This window comes from Achroia grisella, unplaced genomic scaffold, assembly GCF_030625045.1.
Source record: "Achroia grisella isolate CSIRO2021 unplaced genomic scaffold, CSIRO_AGI_Agris_v1 utg1174, whole genome shotgun sequence".
Classification (NCBI taxonomy): Eukaryota; Metazoa; Arthropoda; class Insecta; order Lepidoptera; family Pyralidae; genus Achroia; species Achroia grisella.
The window spans coordinates 1554978-1580447 of record NW_026712590.1 but is presented as its reverse complement, the minus strand read 5'-3'; the positions used below and the strand labels follow the sequence as shown (position 1 = coordinate 1580447).

General features: G+C 32.8%; 2 protein-coding genes across 4 annotated transcripts; one reads left to right on the top strand and one right to left on the bottom strand.

Moving 5' to 3' along the window:
* Positions 1–5557: 5557 nt before the first annotated feature.
* Positions 5558–19714, bottom strand: LOC131851442 (probable cation-transporting ATPase W08D2.5). 2 transcript variants are annotated; one of them, XM_059201946.1, is made up of 19 exons: positions 19463–19714; positions 17144–17311; positions 16322–16392; positions 15372–15481; positions 14675–14837; positions 14397–14601; positions 13833–14019; positions 13250–13385; positions 12703–12868; positions 12192–12392; positions 11389–11589; positions 10607–10732; positions 10034–10187; positions 9342–9463; positions 8738–8855; positions 8167–8297; positions 7580–7759; positions 7256–7382; positions 5558–6888 (listed from the first exon to the last, which is right to left on the bottom strand). In XM_059201946.1, the coding sequence occupies exons 1-19, from the start codon at positions 19574–19576 to the stop codon at positions 5909–5911; spliced, it is 3660 nt and encodes a 1219-aa protein (XP_059057929.1). In that variant the 5' UTR covers positions 19577–19714; the 3' UTR covers positions 5558–5908. The 2 variants fall into 2 exon arrangements, with proteins under 2 accessions (XP_059057929.1, XP_059057936.1); XM_059201953.1 differs by lacking the exon at positions 12192–12392.
* Positions 19715–21503: 1789 nt separating this feature from the next.
* Positions 21504–25211, top strand: LOC131851834 (DNA-directed RNA polymerases I, II, and III subunit RPABC5). Of its 2 annotated transcripts, none has more exons than XM_059202409.1 (3): positions 21504–21529; positions 21945–22053; positions 24834–25211. In XM_059202409.1, the coding sequence occupies exons 2-3, from the start codon at positions 21959–21961 to the stop codon at positions 24940–24942; spliced, it is 204 nt and encodes a 67-aa protein (XP_059058392.1). In that variant the 5' UTR covers positions 21504–21529; positions 21945–21958; the 3' UTR covers positions 24943–25211. The 2 variants fall into 2 exon arrangements, with proteins under 2 accessions (XP_059058392.1, XP_059058384.1); XM_059202401.1 differs by having other exon boundaries at positions 21528–21615; positions 24834–25051.
* Positions 25212–25470: the final 259 nt, after the last annotated feature.

Sequence of the window (25470 nt, the reverse complement as noted above, 5' to 3'; positions counted from 1 at the left end):
ATGGAATAAGGATTTTCATTTGAAACTGTTTCAAATTTACTTTGATCTTGACAGTTTCAGATACAAAACTGTACATTCGGATTGCACTATTTATAATTTGAACAGCTTCAGTACAGTAACTATAATTGTACAGTTATTGTTGTACATTGTCAAAATTATATGTAACGTACATTTCATTGGTCAATTATAAACAATCTAACATAATCGACGGCCAGGCATTGAAGTGATATAACATTATCTATCACCAAGTCCTTTTGTATTTACTGACTATTCACTACACAAGTATTCTACTCGCACCAAATGTACCTAGATACATAAGACTTTACCGTTTATATTAAAATCTATATAATATATCTCTATTATTTTAGATGTTATGCTATGTGGATGTTTTAATGTATTGAATTGGATCGACATTTTAAAAAATTGCATTTTTATATTAATAGATTTTTGTAAGTATAATATGTTATTTGCTAACAAAGTGTTATATATTTGTTAGACTATGGTCATGTAAAATTAAACAATGATATACCATCGATGTAGGTATGTACTTCTTATTTAGAACTAACATTTAGTAATGGTTTTGATTGCCCGATTAATTTGAAACGAAATTAAAACGTATTTTTACTTACATTATTGTAGGCCTACGACAGACACATCAACTAAATACATATAGGATTTCTTCAACCAGTTGCAAAGTAGATGTCCATAGAGAATGTCCACGAGACGTAATCTTTTAGTGTAGATCAGGATTTCATCCATATCTAGATTCTAAATGGATGATTATCCATTAGCGTAGCATAAATAATATAGTTATAGAAATGAATCTGAAATGCTCTGAAAAACTTTTACAAACGAGTCGTAGTGTCTTCAAGTAGGGCTCGTTTCCGAGTTTCATAATTACAACTGAAAAAGAACTATATTATGTAAAATTATGGCTTTTATTCCACCGATAATTTGTTTGACATATGACCTACTTGTAGAGCCCTACTTATTCCCAAATTTCTGAATGACACTATCGCTACAAGGAAGAGATTATGTCTCAATTTCAATCATAGAAGTTCTTCAAGATACATATACTCGATAGTTTTGACTACCTGTATATTTTCTGAATTGTTATAACACTGATATCTTATTATTTAGTTATAAGATTAGCCGCTTTTAATTCCGTGTATTTGACTACATACCTACTTTTAAATCTGAAAAACTGTGATGCCAAAATATAAAGTTTATGTGTAAAGTTAATACTTTTGTTAATTTATTGATAGAGTCTATGTTTGCTCTATTTATTGCTTTTAGTAAGTAATAAATAAATTATAAAAATGCATTCCTTTGTTTTATTTGAAACTTTTTTTTAAGTATCATAATCCTACAAATTTCGAATAACAAAGTAGGAAAAGTGAAATACAGCCATTTGGGCTGTACCTATTGCTCAAAGTAATATCAGGCAACGGTTCTATGTATTGTATATAAGTTTTATTCATATTTTATATAGTAATTAGACAGCAACTTGTATTTCTTATTGTATACATACCCACAAAATCCTTATTTTCTTGTATTTATATGCACTAGTGACGTCAACTGGACAACAGTGGGGGATACGATGAGCTTGAAGTTAGGTCAGTAGTCTATCGTGACTACTTTATCGGGATAAATTAAAATTACTATGCATGGTTAAGGGTAATTATAAATTACTAATAATAAAAAAGATGAAAAAAACTGTGCTACAAAACATACTAAAAACCTGGTTAGAAAGTTTTGACTATGACCAAACAGAAAATGTATTAAAAATTTAACTCGGGTAATTACATACATATATAGTTAAAGAATGACTATATAAACTATATAAATAACACACACACACACACATACACATACACACATACATATACACACACACTTACCATACTCCTAATCAAACACATGGACACTATAATTTAATTTAATTTTTTCTTTTCCTCATTTTTCTTGTATACTTATTACTTAGATTTTTTTTTCTCTCTACACTGTGTTAAATAAAAGTTCAGTACAATCTAGTATGTCAAAAAGAATAGCGTCTCTTTTATACATTGTTTTTTTGTATTCAAAAGTATTTAAGATTTTTTTTTCCATTCCTTTATGTACCTACACACCTGCAGATGTACCAAAAATGTTTACAGAATGTTGGAGGGAACTGGCTTTCGTGGCACAGGTTCACCTAAATCGAAAGCCAGGGCTAACTATATTTAATTGTACCGTGCGTTTATGAATAAAGTTTATTATTATTATTATTATCCAAAAATTCTCATCTCCCCTCTTAAGGAGAGGAGATGGCAACATACCCCCGGCAGAAGCACAGTCGGCCGGGGTTCAGGGCCCCAGGGAGAGAAACCGGCGTACAATGCGGGCAGAATCTAACAGCACCGCTTTCTGCATCTTTCCCGGGAGTGAGCCGCCCCGGAATCCCAACCGTCTGAGATGTTGTTCCAGACTGGTTGGGATAAGACCGTTCACCGACATAACGATTGGTTATGATTATTATTATAATTTTTTTTTCTATATTATTTTTTCTCGACTTTCGCCGGTAATCTTGTTATGTACGGGCCTAAGCCAAGTACATAACAATGTTCTATTTCAGGTGGATATACCATAATACAAATGTAGGCCTAATCTGTCTGTAGAAACTTTCTAACAATGCGACATGTGTTTAGAACTACAGCCTTCTGTAGTTGGCAGTATATATTATTATTAATAATCTCCAGAAATCGCTATTATCTATTAACTCTGATATTGCTAAGGGACATGCCCTATTGAGCACACGGTAACATTCAGGTTTGCTGAACCTAAAAATACTCGTCAAAATAGGTCGAAACATCCGAGAAAACAAAAATTTTCGGAAACCGTGCAGCCTAGTACAAAAGTAATCGAATATTTGGCCCCAGAAATTATTTTCCCACTCACACACACACCACATTAATCGACCAATAAGATAACAACCATATAAAATAAAACTACGTACTTTATTTATATTAGTTTATTCAATTTTATATTTTCTGGCATCCTTTAGTAGAAAATATGGCCTCTGCTCTTATATTCTTTTATTTTCATAGAGAAAGAGTTAATTCGCCAAAGCAAAATTTTTATCACAAAGAAACAACATCCCAATATTTTTTTTAATCTATTCTTAGGCCAGAATCCATCCTAGGAAAAATCTAATATTAATCTATGTTCCATAATAAACTCTTGGATTGTATCCTTAATCACTTCCTTAATGAATAAGGAGACAAAACAAATGCAGAAATACAGCACAAAAATAGTAACAGTTAACCAGTATTTTGAAATGTAGAGATACGCGACATTTTTTACATAAAATCCAACAATTGGCTTTGGTTTAATTTAACAATTATAAACTATTCACACCCTATCATTTTATGTCTCTCCTTCATTAATAGTAAAAAAAAATTCACTATCTAACATCAGTGTTTTATTTTTTTGGTTGTAATCTTTTTCTTGTTATTTATTTTAAACAAAAGTTAACATATTTATGTATCGTACATCACATTTGACACAAGATTTTCGGGGTTCTGTGCTTTTTAAAATGCAGAAAATTAAAATGACAGGATATCGAATAATTTGTATTAAATAATATCTTCTATTTTAGAGTCACGTCAATAAAAAGCACCGTTTATTATTTCTTCTTAACATAATCACAGCTTTATCACTAATAAACATCAATACGTCAGAACGAGACAGAAACTAACCTAAATACTTTTTTGCGCGACTCTTAACCTCTTTTGGGTATTTTAAAGCATATTACATAGCATACAAAGTAGAATATAGTTTTGGTAAACACAGCACCAACGTTAGTTCACTAAAATGGAATGTCTTCCCTACTACTAAGGCACTTTATGTGTACATCAAGTTACTTGTTATCACAACGTGCAAGTGCACCGTCATACATTACAAATTGCAACTTGCCACAAATAACAAAACACAACATCAAGCAGAATAACTCATAAGCTCAGAAAAATTCCAAGGTACATGAAGTACCTACTAGTTCGACATGTTACTGTATGAACACCGACATTGTATTGTGTAGAAATTGAGATGCAAACACGAGCAAAAAAGATAACTTATATTTTTTTATTTAAAAATCCGTGGCAATAGACAAATCAAAAACTCTTTATCTCATATCCCTGTTTTAGCCTTAACTGTTATCTGGCAATGTTGCAATTCAAATATCAACGTTAATATCTACAAGAACCCACACCAGCGATTTGTAAATATGTTTCGAACGAAGTAAAGGCGTACGTACATAAACGTATACAGTGTGAGTACGCAACGTGTTCCCGCCATTGTAATGCATATACGCATTTGCACAAAATGGCGTTTGTTCGCTAATCTTCACATTGAAAACATGCTTACAAAGATATACCAGTGATAGGCGCCAGTGTTTATAAACATCGACATAATAAAATACTTTGGGACCTTACTCAAAGAGTGAAGTAAAAATCTACAAAAACGTAAACAGGCCACCACGCTCGTAATCGTCTAGTTACTCAAGTTCGTATTATCTTCGCTAGAAGCTGCAAATATTATATACGAACTCTAGTAAAAATTGCTATATATATAATAAATTATTATAAAACAAGTACATATGAATGTACTTGTATAATTACATAGATGTACATGAGTACATCTTTGTAAATTAACGTAGAACACTTCCGCCGAGTAAGTATTAGATCCGTCGTCCACGTAAACCATAATGTCGATGAATATAAGGCTCTAAATCTACTTATCTAAAGTGTAAATATAATTATCATAATCTGAATACAATTACGTAAAAAATAAACCTGTAAAAAGCATTGTATGTAAAACATAATACAAATTCGTACATACCAATTAAATTGAATTATATATGTAATTAATAATATAATTATAATACAAATCTCAATATAGTCAAGTAAAAATAAAATTGTTAACAAAGTAAATTCGGCATACAATAAAATTAATTTAACAAGAAAATACTTGATTCAAAATACTAGCAATAGAATTGATAATTAAAAATAATATCATAACGTTATTTTGTTCGTTTAATTATAATTATGTTGGAAAATAATCTGAGCATAAACTGTATATCAACAGAGAAAATACCAGAGTGGTATAAATCTACATACATGGGTAACCATGTTACAAGCATCTTGGGGCCAATTTTATAATCATTTCTTACATTATTTTGTCCGTAAATTAAACGCGAAAAACAACCTCAGCAACTAACAAGTCTGAAGTTCATCCAAACAAAAAACCTAAATGAGGCACATTATCGTATGAAACAGAAATTTTCTATCTATATGAATTGCCTATATATAATTACATCACAATATACAAATGTTAGTAATAGGATAAAACATACATTAATATGTGTTATATGCCTTGAAGGGCTTCAGCATATCGTCATAATTCATAAATAAACGTCAACCGTCCAAACATTGATCTTTTCTTATTCTTTCCATTTTTTGAATTTGAAAGAATACAATAAAACATGAGTTTTATTAACTATGAAGTTACAATGAGTTTGTATGAGGTTTTTACGCATAAGAATGTAAAAGTACATTAAGAATTGCTTTTGTTTCATAAGATTAGTCATATTCGAGTAAATGATTAACATAAATTAATATAAAAATCTTCATAAATACTAAATACAAAGTTAAAATATACATTGATACAATACCTGTAATGTTTTAAATATCATAAAATTGATTTATTTGCTATTAATTCTATAAAATTAAGAATAGGTACGTTTTATAACTAATTACTGTTGTCCTAACCCCGCCCGTTGTGCCGTATAGCGGCGTAAAAAAATACTTATACAATAATAAATAAGGCACTAAAATATGGCATTGATTCAAATACTTGTTAAAAAAAATGTGGCTCAGCTGTGAACCAAACTGGTATCTGAAGTGGTGCCGCTTTCTTTGTCAAACTTTACCACACTATCGCAATCCAAGTAATCCATGTCGGTCAACTGTCTCTTGATCATCAAATGGGGGGTTTTCCTAACCCTCTTTTCTTTCAAAAACCTTGGTATCATTTGCTTCCTTTCCATCAGATACTCTATGACAACTCTCTCGAAGAACAAAGCTATCAAGAATTGGAATGCGGCAATTGCTAAGATAACGTACGAAAGCAGAACATCTTTCGGCATCTTCAACTGTAGGAAACTGGCCAACCACTGTGCTGGCGCAACCGCAATATAAATAGATATACCGGTCATTATGAGAATACTGATCATTAGCCACTTATTCGTAATTACAGACTTTCTGTACGGCGAACCATGGCTGAAAACTATAGCTAGAATTATATACTGGAACATAGATACGGCATATATAGCATAGTTCTCCCAGCACTCATTAGCTTCCTCTCCCTCGTACATATGTCTCTCATACCAGGGGAACAGAGTCAGCGCGAAGTAGCTCAAGTACTGCGCCACTCCGATCAGAACCAGCTGACCGATCAAAGACACCAGCGGGGCTATACCTAGTAGCGACGTCAGAGGTGGGACATTGCATAAATTGCCCGTGAACGCTTCGGTCATGCCGAAGAAGAAGGCAAAGTTGACGATGAGCGCGACATCTATGTACAAGAATTGGAAGTCAGTGAGGTTCGAATCGAAGTAGTAGAGGAAGGCGACGGAGAAGAACTCCGTGAGGGAGTAGGCGATCATGAACTTAAAGACGCCGAAGGAGGTGGCTAGTGCGGCTCGTCCCTCGCGGAGTACGCGGACTACGCACACGATGTCGGGGTCTGCGGCGGTGAAGGGCGCGGCGACGCTGCTCTCCAACTCCGAGAGTGAGATGCCGGTGTGCGCCGCCCGCAGCGCGCCGCAGTCGTTGGCGCCGTCGCCGCACATACCTGACGATAACACCCCCAATATGTATATTGAAAACGTTGAGAAAACATATTAATACAAAGACCTTGACGATCTAAAGCGGTTAAAATGTCATAGATGAATAAATTATTTTTAATAAAATCTAAGCAAATTATTACTACTTACTATAGTGTATAGATTATATATTTAGGATAGGTAGATATTAATATTAAGAAATTTGAGCTATATCTTGCTAACAAACTGTTCTGCAATTTGGTAAGTCATTGAACAAAAATAAACCTAGGTACGTTTCTTTTTATTCATTTATTTCATTCATTCATTCAATCAATCATTCATTCTTTATTAAAAAATAAACAAATAAAAATATAGAGATGCATACGAAAAACTTACCGACATAGTAACCGAGCGCCTGGTACTCGATCACGAGCTGCTGCTTCTGGTCGGAGGACATCCGCGCAAACACCGCGCCTCGCTCAGCCACACGGCCAGCCATATGCGGGTAGTGCTCGCGCAACACCTGCCATCACATACACACGGTTAGTCGTGAGTTTATATATACCAGCGTATAATTTAACCACAGCCAACCAAAGTATATGGGAACAGAGCAAAAATGTCAATCTTGACATTAAGGTGTATCTACAGCATTTTGAAATTTTATCGTTGGAAATGATCATCATATAAATGAGGCGCGATAACATTAAGGGTTATACTCACTCGCCATGCGTCTCCCGTCATAACAATTTTGTACCGAGGCTCACTGGACGATGATTCGACGTCGAACGACCCTGAACCGGAGGCCGAGCCCGAGCCGGAGCCCGAGCCGCGCCACGAGCCGTGGCCGCTGTCTACGCTGCGCCACTCGCGCTGCAGAGGCGTTCTACGGCCCACTGGCGACTATGATGTAAATTTTTATTATAGAAACGTGTATATATATTGATACACATAATTACTACAAATATAAAAAAACACCACTTTAGTTTCTTACTAGTTCTTCTCGAATTAGCTATCCCAACTAAACGGTAGGGTTAAAAAAAGATTTTGACTTCCATAAAACATTTTATGACATACATACATGGTTCAAAAAATACATTCAGCCAAATTGATCCAATTTTTTTCTAAAATCCGAATATATAAAAGTAATCTTACACTTAGTGAATTTATAAAAGCAAAATTTGAACAAGAAAAAAATGTTTACCATAAGATGAAAATATATTTAAACAAATCAATTGTATATCAGTACAAAATATTTACAAAAAGTAAGAAGGTTAAATGGTTTTTTTTTTCAATATCAAAATACATACCCCTTGCAGAAAGCTCTGGCAGTACAGTAGCGGCGGTGAAGTTCCCTCGACGGTTACTTGGACGACTCTCTCTCCAGCACTCAGTATGCCACACTCTTTGGCCACGCTCACCGCCGTATGGATATTATCGCCTGAATAAACACATCTTTATATATATGAAGTTAGAAAAAGATTCTTCTTGTTAATAGACATATTATATTTACTTTTAAAATATGACGTCACGATATTTAGGACTTCTACACTTTGTCGACTTTCTCTCAACATATAACATAACTTACGGATTCAATGTACGCATTATCTATAATAATAATAATAATCATCATCATTTATTCAGCATAAAAAAGAGTACAGAGTAAAAAAGAAAACTTAAAAACTAATAATTCGCTATGCTGAAAAGGCTTCCAGACTCAGCTGGTGCGGAAAAATATGAGATTACTGAAAATCAGCGCTGTAATGACACGCTGTCATTACAGCGCTGATTTTCAGTAATCTCATATTTTTCCGCAAGATAAACAATTATAAAAAGATTATGTTTATAAGAATATACATATAGTAAAAATGTGTCACTTGCCTGTGATCATGACAACTTGTATGTCGGCCTCTTTCAGTTCCCTAATGATGTCAGTGGTTGCCCCTTTCAGTCGATTCTCCATTATCACCAGTCCCAGAAACTCAAGGTCGCGTTCCACCTACAACGACCAAAATGTCACAATTGTGTATTTTTCATAACAAAACGTTCTAACGAATATAATGATATTTCAGTGAATCTTCACTGAAATATCATTATATTCGTTTAAAGTTAAGTTAAGTTAGTAGTTTTTGTGATATAATCTATCTAATTATATCACAAAAACAACTTTATATGCAGTTTTAGCACGTTTATTATATTATATGTGTTTTAATAAAATTAAAATATTTATTATATGTATAATATATGTACACCCGTGCGAAGCCGGGGCGGATAGCTATTATCTTATATACTGTTATCAGTACCGGTTTTTCGAGCGTAGCGGATCACAAGATGAAAAATGACTCGGACAAGAAAAATCGTTTTGTCTAATGTTAACTTAGTAAACAGTTTTCAATTATACATCTTTATATTTGAACATTTGAAAATAGTCTTTAAGAGTCTGTTACTTTACTGTTACTTGTTAGTTCTTTGCCGTGGACTTTACCTCTTCTCTGTTCATCCGTTGAAGTTGTTTGAATGTGGTCTCCATGATGCGTGTGGACATCGCTATGACTCTGTAACCCTTCTCCGCATAGGAACTAAGCACCTCAGTCAGATTATCCGGAACTGTAATTGACAGAATGAATATACATCACATATGCCCTATATTTTATCAGTTGTGGATAATTGGATAATGTAATATCGCCTTTACATTTTGTACCTAAATCTTACAAGTTTAATAGGGGCCTAATAGAAACAAGACGAAACCGTACAATTCATGAAACTAAACGACTTTTCGTATACTACACATAGATTAAAATATAATGCCATTTATGAAACTTTTATAAATTTAGCCCAAAGGACCAATTTCAAAGATAAATGGTTAAATGTAAAGGAGTTAATTATTGATAAAGAAAACTGAATGAAAACGACGTCATACCTACATGCCTCATAGTTTTGTAGAACTTTACTGTATGAATGCATACTGTACCTACTTGAGGTTAATAAATTATATATGGCTTGTTCTTATGGAGTTATTATAGGAGTGGTATATCGGCGCTACCGCGGCAGTCTACTGTAGTCAGTGCTATGACCAAAGACATAATTATATTTTATTACTATTTCGTATGTATGTTAGTCTATAAGATAAATATATAATATATGATAATTATAGAACATAAATAGGGCTATAATCACCTGTCTCCGGTTTGCATAGCGTGGTGAGCATCTCAGGCGCTCCCTTGCAGTAAACCCTGAGTACGTCCTCACCCAGCATCCTCACAACGACGGAGGCACGCTGAAGAGACGACACGAACTGGTGTTGTTGCACTATACCCAATTCTAGCGGCATCTGGTGTTGACAGATTCATTTATTGGCATCTCAGATACGCATATAATAAAAATCTATATGTATGGAGTGATATTTCTTGTTGTCATGCTATAGTGTATCTTAAACTCGAACGATAGAAATACATTAAACAGTTTCACGAGATCAGTAGCATAAATTATATATTTTATATTTAATTGTTGCATTGCAGTGGAGCATTAGTGCGAACCATCTAAAAACCGTTAGTAATTTGTGTAAGTTATATTTCTTGTTTATGTTCTGTCACTTTCTTGACTGATTAAACGGAGGTAAGCGTCTGCTTACCTGTCTAGATACCTTATCTGTCTAGATATCTAAATAAAAATGTGTTTAGATATTGATGATACCAACACTTTACAGGTAAATTATATACCATCACTAATAAAAAGATTCAAATTATTTACGTGTATATCATCGACGTTGATGTTAGCTGACTTCTTGGGTCGCACTATGGTAGGCGTGAGTATGTCATAGTTGGATGACTCCGGTACATCAGGTTCCTCCAACTCCCAACCAGTTGACTCGAACATCTACCACATTTATTATACAGAAGAACACATTATTTATTATAATGTTGTTTTACTAACTTTACCTACGTTACCGCAATATATTTCGGGAAGCGCGCACCTATTGGTTATTGGTCGGTCAGGCGAACTAATTATATAATACTAACACATCTCCAATTTTTGTCATTACTTTTCAAAGATTTTAATAATTTTAAATGTATATTTTAAACAGGAAACGGCAGGCCATGTTTGGAATAAGATAATATTTTTAAGACCATTATGTATACATGTTCAAGCAAATAAATAAACTAATTTTTATTGATTTAATTAATATATCTGATATATCTGAATGAAACGCTAGATGGCGCTATTAGTAAAAAATAGTTCTTTTACGTCTTTTAAATTTTTACAAATAACCTATCAATTTAATTCGAAAAGGTATAATCTTTATTTAAATCAACTTGATACTATGCATTTTTGGATAGTCAATATCACCATATTCTATCACCACATTCAGAATATAAGTTAAGCCAAAAAAGAGCACAAGAATACTGACTACTGCTCTTTTGAACAAAAGTGAAAAATTTGTGTAAATACAAAGTACCAAATAGCACAAATAATAGAAATCAAGACTGTCTAAATTAAAATAAAAACATAATGGTGAACATCGTTGCACATACCTTCAGATCAAGAGGATCTCCCGCGATTTCCCCGTCGAGCAGCGTTAGGCTGTGGCAGCAGGCCATGCCCATCTTGAGGTCGTGTAAGTCGTTGAGGAGACGAGGGTCCCGCTGCGGTCGACCGAGTCTGGTGGGTGATGTGGCACCACTCACTGCTACCACTCCCCACATGTCTAGACCGTCTTCCGTTAAGGTACCCGTCTGTTGGAACGTATTACGTACATTCTGTTATATAATCGCACATACTTTGTTTTTTTAACAAGTTACAATTTGCGGAGGGAGGAGAGGATGGGATTGTAATGGGGTACAGAGAACCGATTGCTAGCAATATCACATTAGGTTGATTTCTAGTGAATAGTGAATTTTTGGAGAATGTATGATTTTGGGCTGGCTGATTAGAATTTATTTTTAGAATAGTATTATTGATTATAATTGATTATTGATAACTATTAAGTAAAATGTGATGTGTATTTCTACCATCTATTATTCGATATTTTTGACGGTCTCGGTGATCTAGCGGTTTAGCACACAGCTTTACTTCCGATGATCGCGGGTTCGATTCCTCGCATCGTGTTAACATTCGTATTCATGAGTATGATTGTTTATATCAATCTGGGTGTTTTCCATGTATATTACATTATATGTTTACAAACAAATATACATCTACGTATTTATATCAGTCATCCAGTACCCATAATACAAGCTCCGTGGGTCTAGATGGCACGGTGTTAATTGTCCAGGGTTATTTAAAAAAAAATCGTCATCGTTATTCTCGACGCCCACCTACAATGAACAAGGGGTACCTTGTCGAAGCAGATGCAGTCGAGCGAGCCGCTAACGTTGACCGCCCGCGTGTTGAGGCAGGCGATGCGCGCGCGCCGCAGCCGGGACACCGCGTACAGCCGCCCCACGGTCATGGCGGCCGGCAGCGCGGGCGGGATCACGATCGTGATGATGTCCAGCGCCTTGATGGCGATGTCTCCGGGGCTCAGCGAGCGGTACGCCTGCGTACAGCGTACGCACATATGATCCGAATGTCTTATATTCCTGCTCGTGTATTGTATTTTTTGGCTGTCGTTCGTGTGTTGAAGATACGATAAATAAATGTTTATCTATCTATCGAAAGTGAGCATGTAACAAACGTCTAATGTAATTCAGGGGTTGTATGTTGCGTTCACCACATTATAATAATTGACAATGCCTCTGAATACCTTATATAGGATAGGTCGTGGCTGTATTGTATTGTTTTTTAAAGAATAATATAACTTAATTCTAGATATAGTTAGTCATATATAATACGATTGTTTTCTTTACCTTTAAAGCAATGGTGTATCCTAGTCCAAGTGCTGCCAGGAAAGCGAGTATAATAATGAACTTGTAGGAATCCCGATCGAACTTGAAGTCGGCCGGCACTGGATACAGTATACTACGGACTAGCTGACCCTTGCTTGTGTTATACCCCGTACGCAACACTAGAGCTCTGAGGACAATGTATATCTCTTATTACTTCATACATTCATAATTTTCTTTATACATGTGTCATACACTATAATTATACACATTCTTTCTCTCTCTCACACACACATCAGTCATGTATACATATAAACAGACGCAAAGCATATACTCATTCAGATACAAATTATCGTATTCTCATTATTCATGTAATGTGGTCTATATTATACGTAATTTATATTGTTTTGTTTTGTACTTCCTAAATTTACCACAGCTTTTTATTTTTTGTCACGATATTTCTCTTATTTTCTTTTGCTAAATCCATGAAACCTGTTTTTGGTTTTCTCTAGAAATGTACTGTTGTTTGAATGCCAATACATTAAAAAAAATTGAAAATATAAATACTCACTTGACCGGCTCGTTATTATAGTACCGGGTCTGTATGACCCTCGTGCCGCAGAATAGTATGCTGGACGCATGTTCTTTCATATCAAACAGCTTGTCTACACGCAGTAGCGCCGTCTTAGTCACAGGCACTGATTCACCTATGTACAAAAATTATAATAATACCTCAGGACAATTCACAGCGTCATCAAGTCCCAAACTAAGCAGAGCTTGTGTTATGGATATACTAGATATACTAGATAAAGGATAGATACATTTTGTAAATACAATATTTACATTACATTTTGTAATTGCAAAATAATATTCATAGAAAGCATCCAGACCAATATAAACAACCATACTTATGGATACAAATATTTGTACCATGCTAGGGCTAACAATCCAGTTATCAGGTCGATGACGGATTTAATACCTTAATAGTCAAGTCACAGAGGTAACAGAGGACGTGGTGTAGAGGAATATAATTTGGAATAACATTACACTAGTCCTGGGAAAGGTGTTTGTGTAATTTAGATTTAAATACGAATTATGGAAGCGCTGGATTTAATGTCAATAATATAACAAAGGGACTAATAAGCAGCAGGTACCGGTCAGCATGCTCTCGTTAAGTACAGCGGAACCGGTGAGCAGCACGGCGTCGAAGTGCAACTTGCAGCCGCGAGAGGGCAGCACTACTACGTCACCGGGGGCCACCGCGCGGCTGTCCACGCTGCGCCCGTCCCACAGCTGGACCGTATCGTGGGCTTCCACAGTAGCGCGAAGGCTCTCCTGGTTCTGCAGAACATTCAATCCATTAAAGCACTTATTTCCTCCACAAAAACATTGACACAATATACAGTGGAACAAAGCCATTTAGGCATGTAAAATTTAATGCTAAAGTACAAATTTGTGGAGAACTTGTGCCTGTACTAGGTATCTGAAGAATCTGTATCACCAGTAAACTAAAGTAAACTAATGAAACCACTGCACCAATTTGAGAAATTATTATTAGGCATATTAAACTAGAATGACGTGAAATTTATGCTCTAAATTTATTACAGTTTATTTATTTCTCGGCCAAGCCTGACAGTATTAGGAGTTTATTTATTTTTCGGCTAAGACTGACAGCACTATGAAATAAGGTCGCATTTACTGTATAATAAAAAGTTTACCTTTTTAGTTTGTATAACAGAAGTGGCAACACCAAACGTGGACATCAACACTACAGCTATGCAATAGTAGTAGTACGGCTCTGCCAGCCAGACAGCGATCGTAAACAGTTGGAACACGTAGAACGGGTTGAATACTTCAAGCAGCACTAGGGTTAGAATGGACTGCACCGGCACTTTAATCTCGTTCAGACCATAGATGTTCAACCTGTTATGAAATAAATATTTTATGTTTCAATCAATCAATCATTTAATTTCAAATTAAAAAAAATAGTACTGACATGCGAGCGCGTCGTTCAGCAGAGGGGGCGGTGGCTGCCCGAGCATGTAACTGCGCGCACGTGGCGCCGGCCTCCGCCCCCGCCAGCCGCGCCCACACCCCGCGAGACGCATCCCACACCAGCGCGTGCTTCTTGTGCCGGAAGTACCGATACCGCTGCACATCTGCAACCACACTCTTCCTTAAGATATGGAGGAGAGATCGGGTGAGATTAGTAATGGAAACTAGTGACCCCACTACTTAGAACTTTAATAACCACAGTATTGATTACAAAAAAAGATTGCTCAGTTTCGTATGAAAAGGTGCTTGCACATGACGACAAATGCTCCAAGTGAATTTATGAGGAACACTCGCTACCAACTTTGTGCTAAAAAAATTATATGACAGTTACATATAAAAAAAAATTGTATTATACAGATGCAACGCTAGTCACAACTGAGTAGCCTAGAGGCTTCGTAGATGGGATTCGGAATAAAATATTTATTCACAAAACATGCACTTTACAAGTGTAATTTTAACCAATGGCTTCCAATTAGGCAACCAATCGAATCGCTAATACCAGTTGTATATATATATATATAATAAAATATACCTCTTTTATTTTGTGAACGAAACAATTGGGTTAACATAAACATTAAAAGTTACAGGATGCTTGTTACAATACATACAGTGTTTCAAATTATATAATGAAAACATACCGAGTACAGACCCATCGTCGAGATGTAACGGTGTGTGTATCGCGTCGGCACTTTCGATTGGTTCTTTCTCTCTACCAAACTCATCTTGGAATGCCTTGTTGAATAGGCCACTAAAAAAATTTAAAAACAAATATCATCATGAATGCAATCTATTAGATTCATTTTCAAATTACATTTGTGTATAGAAAGAAGAATAGATTAGTTTGCACCAAAATAATTCTGTCTAATGAACTTTAACGAATATAGGTGATTAAAATGACAATAATGTTCACTTACTTCCTTCAGTTATAATGTTTAATAATTAGTACAAATCCTTGAAATATTCTATTTCAAGAATTATCTGACTGAATATTCTGTAATAATCTGACGCATTTGTTCTTAACAAACACTTCTACTTAGAATAATATTAAATAGCGCAGTATTAAACATAAATTAAAGCTTTTGTCTTCCAAGAGAATAATAACAATGGGTACAATGCTAATTAACATTGGAGATTTACAGGTGAACAACAAATCACTACATAAAAGGACAGTATGACGCTCAAGTATGACGGGTGATAGTGTGTGGAAGAAGATAGTATAATGCTCCAATTCCAAATAATAAGATAAAGACAAGGTAATGAACCAGTTACTACACACTAACACCAGCTCTCGTCTTCACCCAGATATATTTACTGTAGGGATCTCAAATGTTCTTTTTTTAACTATACTAAATATCATGTTAATTATGTAGTGTTATATAGGTGGCGGAAATTTTATGTTGAATAAGTATTTGTTTATTCACAAACAAAAATTCAAATCCATCCACTTTATAATATTACTTTAGACCAGCAGTTAGTCCCTACTTGAGTTTTATAGAGCGTATAGATAAGCTAACATCATATTACTGTTTAAATGGTGAAAGAATATTTGATGCAGGTTAAATTATATGTAAAGAAATCACAAAATTACCTTGTGTCTGCTATATTTTTTTCTAATATTTTGTGTATATAAAAGCTCTTGCATTTCTTCTGATATGTTTCCTAGAACCAAAGATAAACATAATTACAAATATCTGTATAAATAATAATAATTACATAACAATCTGGCAAAGAAGGACATACTGCTATATCTCGGACTAATAAGGGAGTGATGGAGAATACTCAATATATATTTTTGTGCCAAAATACATTTAAATAATGCAATCCACGCATCCACTTCGTCTATCAAAATTTATCTTCAGTTAAAAAACTTGGATTAAATCGAAATCTCTCGTCTGTGTAGAACTTAAGGACGGGAGGCCACGTGACAAGCACGTGACGACACCACTCGTCCGCATTAGTAGGTATGGATGTCTAATCACTGATACCGGTATTACCCCAATTCCGTTTAGAGCGCGCTATTTATGTTATAATATGATAAGCCATGTGTGATATTCTTTATTATGGTAGTTTGTATTCCATTGTATTAAATTAACAAGCTTCTATTATAAGTTAGACAACTGAAAGGAATAATTGAAGTAACTTTTTTTTTTTATAATAGTAATATAGTGTCACGGCTGTTATACCAGATTGGTATAGTCAGAGGCATAGTCCTTTGTCGATTTTGTGTCGATGTGGTGAATGCAACAATTGACATGCCTATGTCTCCCATAGTAAATTTTATTACAAAGTCGCAAGGGGCGGGCCTACCGTCATCTCTAGTTTTGGTTTGTTACCAGTGTTATCAACTCCAGAAAGTCAATAAGAAATTTAAATTTATACAATTTTTTGAAAATAGTATATAAATACTTACAATAACTAGAACTTGATCAGCAATCTGGAAGCTGCATCTGACTGATGTGATGTATAGGAACCAAGTGGCACACCAGTGGAACAACAGGAACGGAATACCACATAATACAGTTGATAGAATATAAACTAGAATAGTCCGCCATCGACACCTGCGATAACCGTACACCGTCTGTAATAAAAGAAAGATAGATAGATAATTAATTTATTGCCAAAATAACACTACAAATTACAAACAATACATAACATAAATAAAAACATACAACCTCAATGAGGTGCACCTATACAGCGCTTGTTTTCAGGCAGCCCGATTAGGTACTATTTACTATTATTAAAAAAAAATTACTAACATGTGACAAAAAAAGTCATTAAATGATTATTTATAAATTCTCCCATATTAACCAGTCTAATTATAATATTGTTACAGATTGCAGATATGTTGAGTAAACAAACATACAACAAGAGATAATTTCATAGATGTTGATTAATTGTATTTCTTTATTGTTTATTATTTTCACGTTTTTTTAATTAATTAATTAAATACCACATTCAATAACATTTTTATGTAACGGGAAAGCTCAGAAAGCAGTTGAGATTAGTGCAAAGAGTTCCCTATGGAGATGACATTATAAAGTCTACTTAACTATTATAAAACAAGCACATCATTCTAAGAACACCACACACCATACTAGTGCTCTTATCAATTACTATTCGAAAGCCCTTACCTAATATTTTATTAATATAATACACAGTACTTAATAAATTTAAATGCCTATATATGATCAAGTTGCCCACAATGATCCATTTGAGTTTAGAGATAACATTATTATTATTTTATTACAATAATTAATTTATCTATGTTCTTATCTACACTTACAAATGTTCATCACCATTATTGCATCAAAAAGGAGGAGGTTCTCAACTCAACTATATTTATGAGTATATAATAAATAAAAATAACAATAATAAGGAAATAAATAACAATGAAACAACTCACACACTGTCACCTAGTTGCAAACAAAGTGTGCTATAATTACAAGAAATCAAGTACAAATACTTAAATATATATATATATTTATAAATAACATAAATAGAAAAAATATACAGTCCAATATAAATAATTACAGTCTTGAATTAAAATGTTTATATTGTGTGAACCTGCAACCATTGGAATTAAAACTATGTACTCAAGCAGTCAATCACCCAACTATAATAATAGCTCTGGACAATTCACATAGCACCATCTATTCCCAAGATAGGCAGTGGTTGTGTTATGGATACTAGACATAAATACTTAAATACAGTTTTTTTAAATACATACATAACAAACATATACTCTCAGATCGATACAAACAATAGAACATGTGGCCATTTGAAGTAAAGCAGTATTCTAAACAACTAGACCACCAGCATTGTTAAAGTTGTGAGTATGTTTTCTGTATTCTATCTTTTTTAATTGTTGTATTTGATAACTTTTCCATTTACTGTGGAAGTTTTGTTTAAAAATGCAAGATTTGCTTCTAGATTTTGTACCGTTTACACAATTCGAACAAATCAAGATTAATTTATTTAAGATTAATTAAGTAATATCAAATATTATAAACTATGTAATTAATTTAGTCTATATTATGTGAAGTAAATTATGAAGACACCAAAGAAATCACAGTGTGGTCAACTCATTATAATACTAAAAGAGAAAGACCACACATAAGATGATCAGATGACATAAAAAAAATAAAGGCTCAAAATGGACGATACCTGCTAGAGAAAGAGGGAGATGGAAAATTCTTTTTCAAAACAATTTCAATATGCAAAAAAAGTTAATATGTATCTTTGTTTACTAAATAAAGGCTTGAAATTGAAATAGAAGAATCTTATGAATTAAACTTTTGTATTATTACATTTTTATTAAATTTATTATCATTGTTATTATATTATGCATAATTAAATAATGATAACAAATTTATTAATTATTTTCAGTAGGCAAGTACAGACCCATAATACAATATGGGTAATATTGATGATATATATGCATATTAGATTTTTATTTCACAAGAAAAATTTATTTTATTTGATTATGTTTGTAATTTGTAAGAATGCCAGCAAATTCAATGCTGATTACACAACACAAAATTTAATACATTCTCAAAATTAATAGTATGAGGACAAAGAGGTAGCTGTAATATACTTTTTAGTACATGAATATGCCTAAACAAAAAGCTGTTAAGTTACCGTCTTTAAATACTATAAGAAATTAAGTTTATATTATTTCACAACCATGTTTGCTGTAAATATAAATCGGATATACAGAAAATATAATTACCTGTTCAAACTCTGGGTCTGTATCAATGTCTTGTCTTGTAAAACCAAGGAATATCTCTCTGGCATCGTTCTGATCAGTTTGAATGAGAGGTTGAATATCCTCTTCAAATTCCATGGTTTATTTTTATAGTTATAAACACTATGTTTTTCTTTATTTGTTAGTATCTACATAGCTCGTATAAAGGAAGACCTGACTTAAAGACTACGCGAGTATAAAAGTTTTACATAAATTCTTGCATGGAAAATAATCACATTATTCATAAATGGAAAGAATGGGCGTAAACTTCATTTATTAAAACAATAAATATAAGGCGAGGGCCACCACTGTGTAGCAGGTACGTTTTAAGTACATTTTTAAAATAAACAATAACTTATACACTAATTTACTATTAAATCGAATATGAGTATTGTTTTCAAAAATAATTAAAATAAAAGTAAACACAGCTGTTCTATGAAATAATTCTATTGTTCTGTAATTATTTCAGTATCACAGGCCACCTACCAATTTGACTTTGATTGCTTCTGTCATATGTCAAGACTTTGCTGAGTCTGTGATATTGTTTAAATTAAGCTGTATGGGCATTATTCTCCTTGCTTTTCCGAAAGGATAGAACCAAAAAAAATCTATCCAAGTCAGTTCGTTGGTATCGAAGTAAAAAAAATCAGAATCGGACTAGGGTGGTATTTATTAAAGGAGGGGGACGAGGGGATGATGGGAAAAATACTTAAACAATTCTAGGTAGAGGTGACTAGGGGGAATTTACGATATTTCTAACTTAGACCGAAAGTTAGAATAAAAAATGATTGAATTCTGACCTAGTTTTTACGCGGTTAGACTGGCGAATATTGTGCGCACCCTTGAACAATAAAAGTCTGGCGTGAAAACTGAAGAAAGTATTCAAGAACGACGGTTAGAGACAAAATTTGTAAATATATTGAATTTTTTTAGACTTAACTTACCTAGTCTCTTTCTAATTCCAGAAAAACTGGGGAGGGGGGTGAGGGGGGGGGGGCAGATAAACGATGTGCAGGTTGGTGGTGGGAGAAATATAAAATAAATGTGTCTAAAGGAAACGACCTTGTGAGTACTGAACTATGAAAATGTGTAATTTTCTATGTATTGTTTACTAATTTTATACAGTTTTTTCCAGATTTTTCGAATTCCAAAAGGTAAACTAGCTGAGATCCTGAGGTCTAGTTATCACTACATAATAATATACTTTTTCTCGAATACAATATTATGAGATTAGTCGTATGGTTCAAAATATAAAGCAAAAAAAAAGGCGATATGATAAGTTCCTAAAGCAACGACTCGACTGCAAAATAATCATTCATCTTACCATTTCACTATCTTCTATAGTAATGTATTGTTGCATGCCCAAAGTCATCTTGAAATTTAGGTTACGAGATTCAAAAACAATCTGTAACAAAAAAATATTTTGTTGTTATTAATCATAAATATTAAATGTACTTACATTTTACGCGAAATTATATGTATCATACTCATTGCATATCTTATAGTTGGCGCGTGTCACTAGAAGCTGTCTAGTAAGTAGTAATAAACTAAGTAGTAATACATTAAAATTAATTAATAAAGGCAGACTGATACAATTCAGGTAAGTTATGTTTGCATATACTAGTACTCCAAAATCTAATCATAAAAGAGAGATTTTTGGTTGTAACGAAAAAATATGAGGTATATATTATGCAAGCAGTACCGTGATATATAGCTAGTACAAGTATATAATGTTACATCTCGTGACGTACGCTAATAAAATTAACAATATAGGGACGCTAACATTCTACTAGACAATTTCTAAAATCCATAATATATAACTTTTTGTATCTTGTAGAACGTGTATACATATTTATGAATATATTGTATTATAGTTAAACGATACAAAATATCAATAAGTAACAAAATTAATTTATATTTCAATTTTAAACGTGATAATAGTGAAATGTGGACTTAACACTCAAGATTTAATTAATCTGTGTATCCGATAGTTCTGACAGTAATTCGTTGACAACTTCACTGACAGTTTGGAGTGAGACAAAATCAGACAAGGTACTCTGTGCTGCAATTCAAACAGATATTTGATGTTTCTGTTTAGTATATATTATTTATAAATTTTAATACATTTACAATTAATGGTAATAAATTGAATTTACTATTTTGTTTAAAGTATGTAAAAATATATTCTTTATGTTTAGTTTCTGAATTGCTGTATTATATTGTGAATAACGGATTTGTGGTAACCCAAACTCAAGTTGTTGATGGACACATGTGGTTATGATATTGATGTTTTTTTTTTATAATTACAAGCAATTCAAGTCAATTCAATTCAATCAAAATTATTTTATTCTTATTTTCTGGTCTACATATCATCTTTATAAACTGCATTAAAACATATACAATAAGAATAAATTTGAACACAGGTTATCTAAAATTTATTTGTGAGATAAAATTAACTAATTTCCAGATACCTGGGCAATCATGATCATACCAGTTCGCTGCTTCACTTGTGGGAAGGTTATAGGCAACAAATGGGAAGCATACCTCGGTCTGTTGCAAGCAGAGTACACTGAAGGGTAATTATTAAACTATATGCTGTTAGTCAGTTTATAACATCAGTTGCCTACTCTTTTTTTTGTGTAATTAGAATGGTAAACAAGCTGATGGGCCACTTGGTAAATGGTAACTGTTGCCACACCTGAACAACAACACAGACATCATGTTATCATATTACTCCAATGGTAACATCCATTCTCATTCTGGAGGCCTAGTCACACCCAATAACCGAAATACAGCTAACAAAATAAGCTGCTCGATGCCTAAAGTAATGCCTAAAGTTTTACAAAGTCTACTTCAGTCCTTATTCATAAATGTTACCTATATATCAATATATATTATATATTAAAAAAAAATAGGTCTTATGAAAATTCATTTTTACAATAAGTAATATTATAAATAATAATAATGACTTATCAGTAATTCAGACTTATCATTAATTATTTATTAAGAAATACTCATTGTGTAAAGGCTATTGTATTGTAAATTTACTATTAAATTATTTGGACCATGTATGGTGATAGCTTTTTAATATTCATTTATATACAAGATTTTTAATATATGCATTAAATATGTAAGACAAAATGATACATGATCAAAAAATATACCAATTATCTTACTTGCCAGTTCTCGAGTACTGTTAATAAATTTCAACCGCAGAGTAAATGTGTTTGGCCAAATTTTTTATAAATTAATTATATACTGCTCTTCAGGTATAAATATTATTAAAGAATTTGTGTGATATTAACTTAGTATTTTTCTACATATTATAAGTAGGTATTTATAAAAAAAGATATTTTAATAAGAATCTATGAATGAGACACATTGAAATACATAAATATGTCAACAAAATTGCCTTTAATACTTGAAAACATATTTTTTGTAAATATGTCTTGTCAGATTTGATTACTCTAATGGCTCATATTGTCATTATGGTTTCCGTAAATTGTATTTCAAATTACAATTACCAAATGATGTTGTAGGAGTATATGATGTTGTTCATATCCTGTAGTATACATGCAATAATTGTATGATTGAGTTTTTAGTAATCATATTCTGTATGTTATATATATATATGAAGGGTATTTGTAATCAAATAACAAAACAGTCAATTGCAATTCGATTATTTGTATATTAAGTAATTGCTATGATTTCACAAGTATTAATCAACTTTTTGTATTAATCCTGTATATATAATATGTGATCTGTACATATTGGATAATAATGGAATAGTGCACCGTCTGTGCTAACAGTCTACGCTGGCGGGACACCAGTGAAGGTTGATAGGAGGTCTGGTCAGTTAGCCTTCTCAATTTCCATGGAGATCTATGTGGAGGTCAACCTGACATGGTATATTGCTAGCAATAACATTATTAGTCCACATTACTAAGAATCCCCTTCCCCCCTGCTATAGCATTAGGTTCTGTTAGATGCCAATGGTGCTTTTCATGGCAGGAAATCAGATTGGGATAGGATTGTCATTTTAGCCGATTACGAACATCAAATATTTTACATTATATATTTCTCCCTACCTGTCCAGTTCAGTATATAGATACAATTGACAAGAACAAAACTAACAATACATGGACGCTAACACTCTACTAGACAGTTTCTAAAATCCGTAATATATAACTTTTTGTATCTTGTAGAACGTGTATACATATTTATGAATATATTATATTATAGTTAAACGATACAAAATATCTATAAGTAACAAAATTAATTTATATTTTAATATTAAACTGGCAAGAAACGCAATTGACTTATCAACTGAGTAGTACAGTAAATAAAAAAATGTTCATATTTTTTTTAGTGTAAATAAAAAACTTGAACTAAAACGTTATTATCTTTTAAAGTAATATTATTTATTTTACCTTGAATTTAACTTTTACAACAGTCAACATACAAATATATAAATCTTTATAGCCTGCATGCCGTGAGATAGTTAAAATGTAACATAATTATGTACATATTATTATCGTTTCCCCTATGTACGTATGTCGCACAATGCAAACACGTGGTTATTGTAAAACGTGATTATAAGCCATATGAACTGGCTGCAACTCGTGGCTTTGCTCGAGTGAATTTAGGATAAATTCTAGTTTTAGCAAATATTTAGCTCAGGACTTTTACTTTAATCAAACGATACCAATAAATAAAACGTCTATACTATGCCATCTTTTATTACTTAATTAATTAATAGACGAAATAGTGGATATTATGCAATAAATCAAACATTTTTACAAAATTAATTATGTCCGTCCCGCCTTTGGGGGCTATTTTCTCAGCTTGCTGTATATACCTACAAGTTGACAGTTTGAATAACTTATTCCATAAATTTGTCATCTTAACTTCTCCAGACATATTTACGTGAAATCTTAATAACACACAAACAGTAAATTTTCGCCAGTTCAAGTTTTTATAATTTTATTATGTCTATTACTATTTATTTGTATGTAGCCTTTTAAATATGTATAGGCAACAAATATCTCATTATGTTTCTTTCATCTCTTGATATACTAAATACTATAACTAGTTAGATAATGTTACTATATTAAAAATATTGTTTACGGTGTTTCTGTAATTTAATTTTAAATATATCAACATGACAAAATTTAAATAGGTACAAATAAACAATATTCTCGTATAATTTATAACAGATGCCTGATAGTTTAGAGGCCCCTTAGGAATGAGAACGATTCTCTATCTACAGATGTCACATGACGTGATTGCCATCAGGACTTATATTGGCTCTTAGCGTGTTGGCTATTACATTAAATAAAAAAAACTTTTGTTCCAGTGACGCGTTGGATGCGCTCGGTTTGAAGAGGTACTGCTGTCGTCGAATGCTGCTTGGTCATGTGGATCTTATAGAGAAACTCCTTAATTATGCACCATTGGAGAAATAATTTATTATAGAATTAAATTAATAATAGTATGTGAGGTTTAATTAAATTTAATGTATAAGTTGATTCCAAAAAATGATGTGATAACGAAATAAATTGATTTTGAATATGAAAATCTTTTAATCATGTAAATTACTAATATATGATAATTAATAGAGAATTCACGTCCCAAACTAAGCACAGCTTGTGTTACTACCTACTTAACAACTACTACTTCAATATATATTTTTTGTAAATATATACAAATAAACATAGGCTTAGATCGATACCAATAATTGTACTTATGAACACAAATATTTGTGTCGTGTGAGAATCGAACCCGCGACCATCAGAGCATACATTATTTAAAAGTATATATATTTAAGATTATCAGGAAAAAAAATCATGTACATATCTTTATTAATACAGAAGTTATAGATTTATGAGATGAAAATGAGTCAAAGTTCCCACTGTGCGACGGCGCCATTATATCTATTTATGTAGTTTCTCATTTTTTTTGATTTGTACTAAATCTAATAAAGCATTTCCATA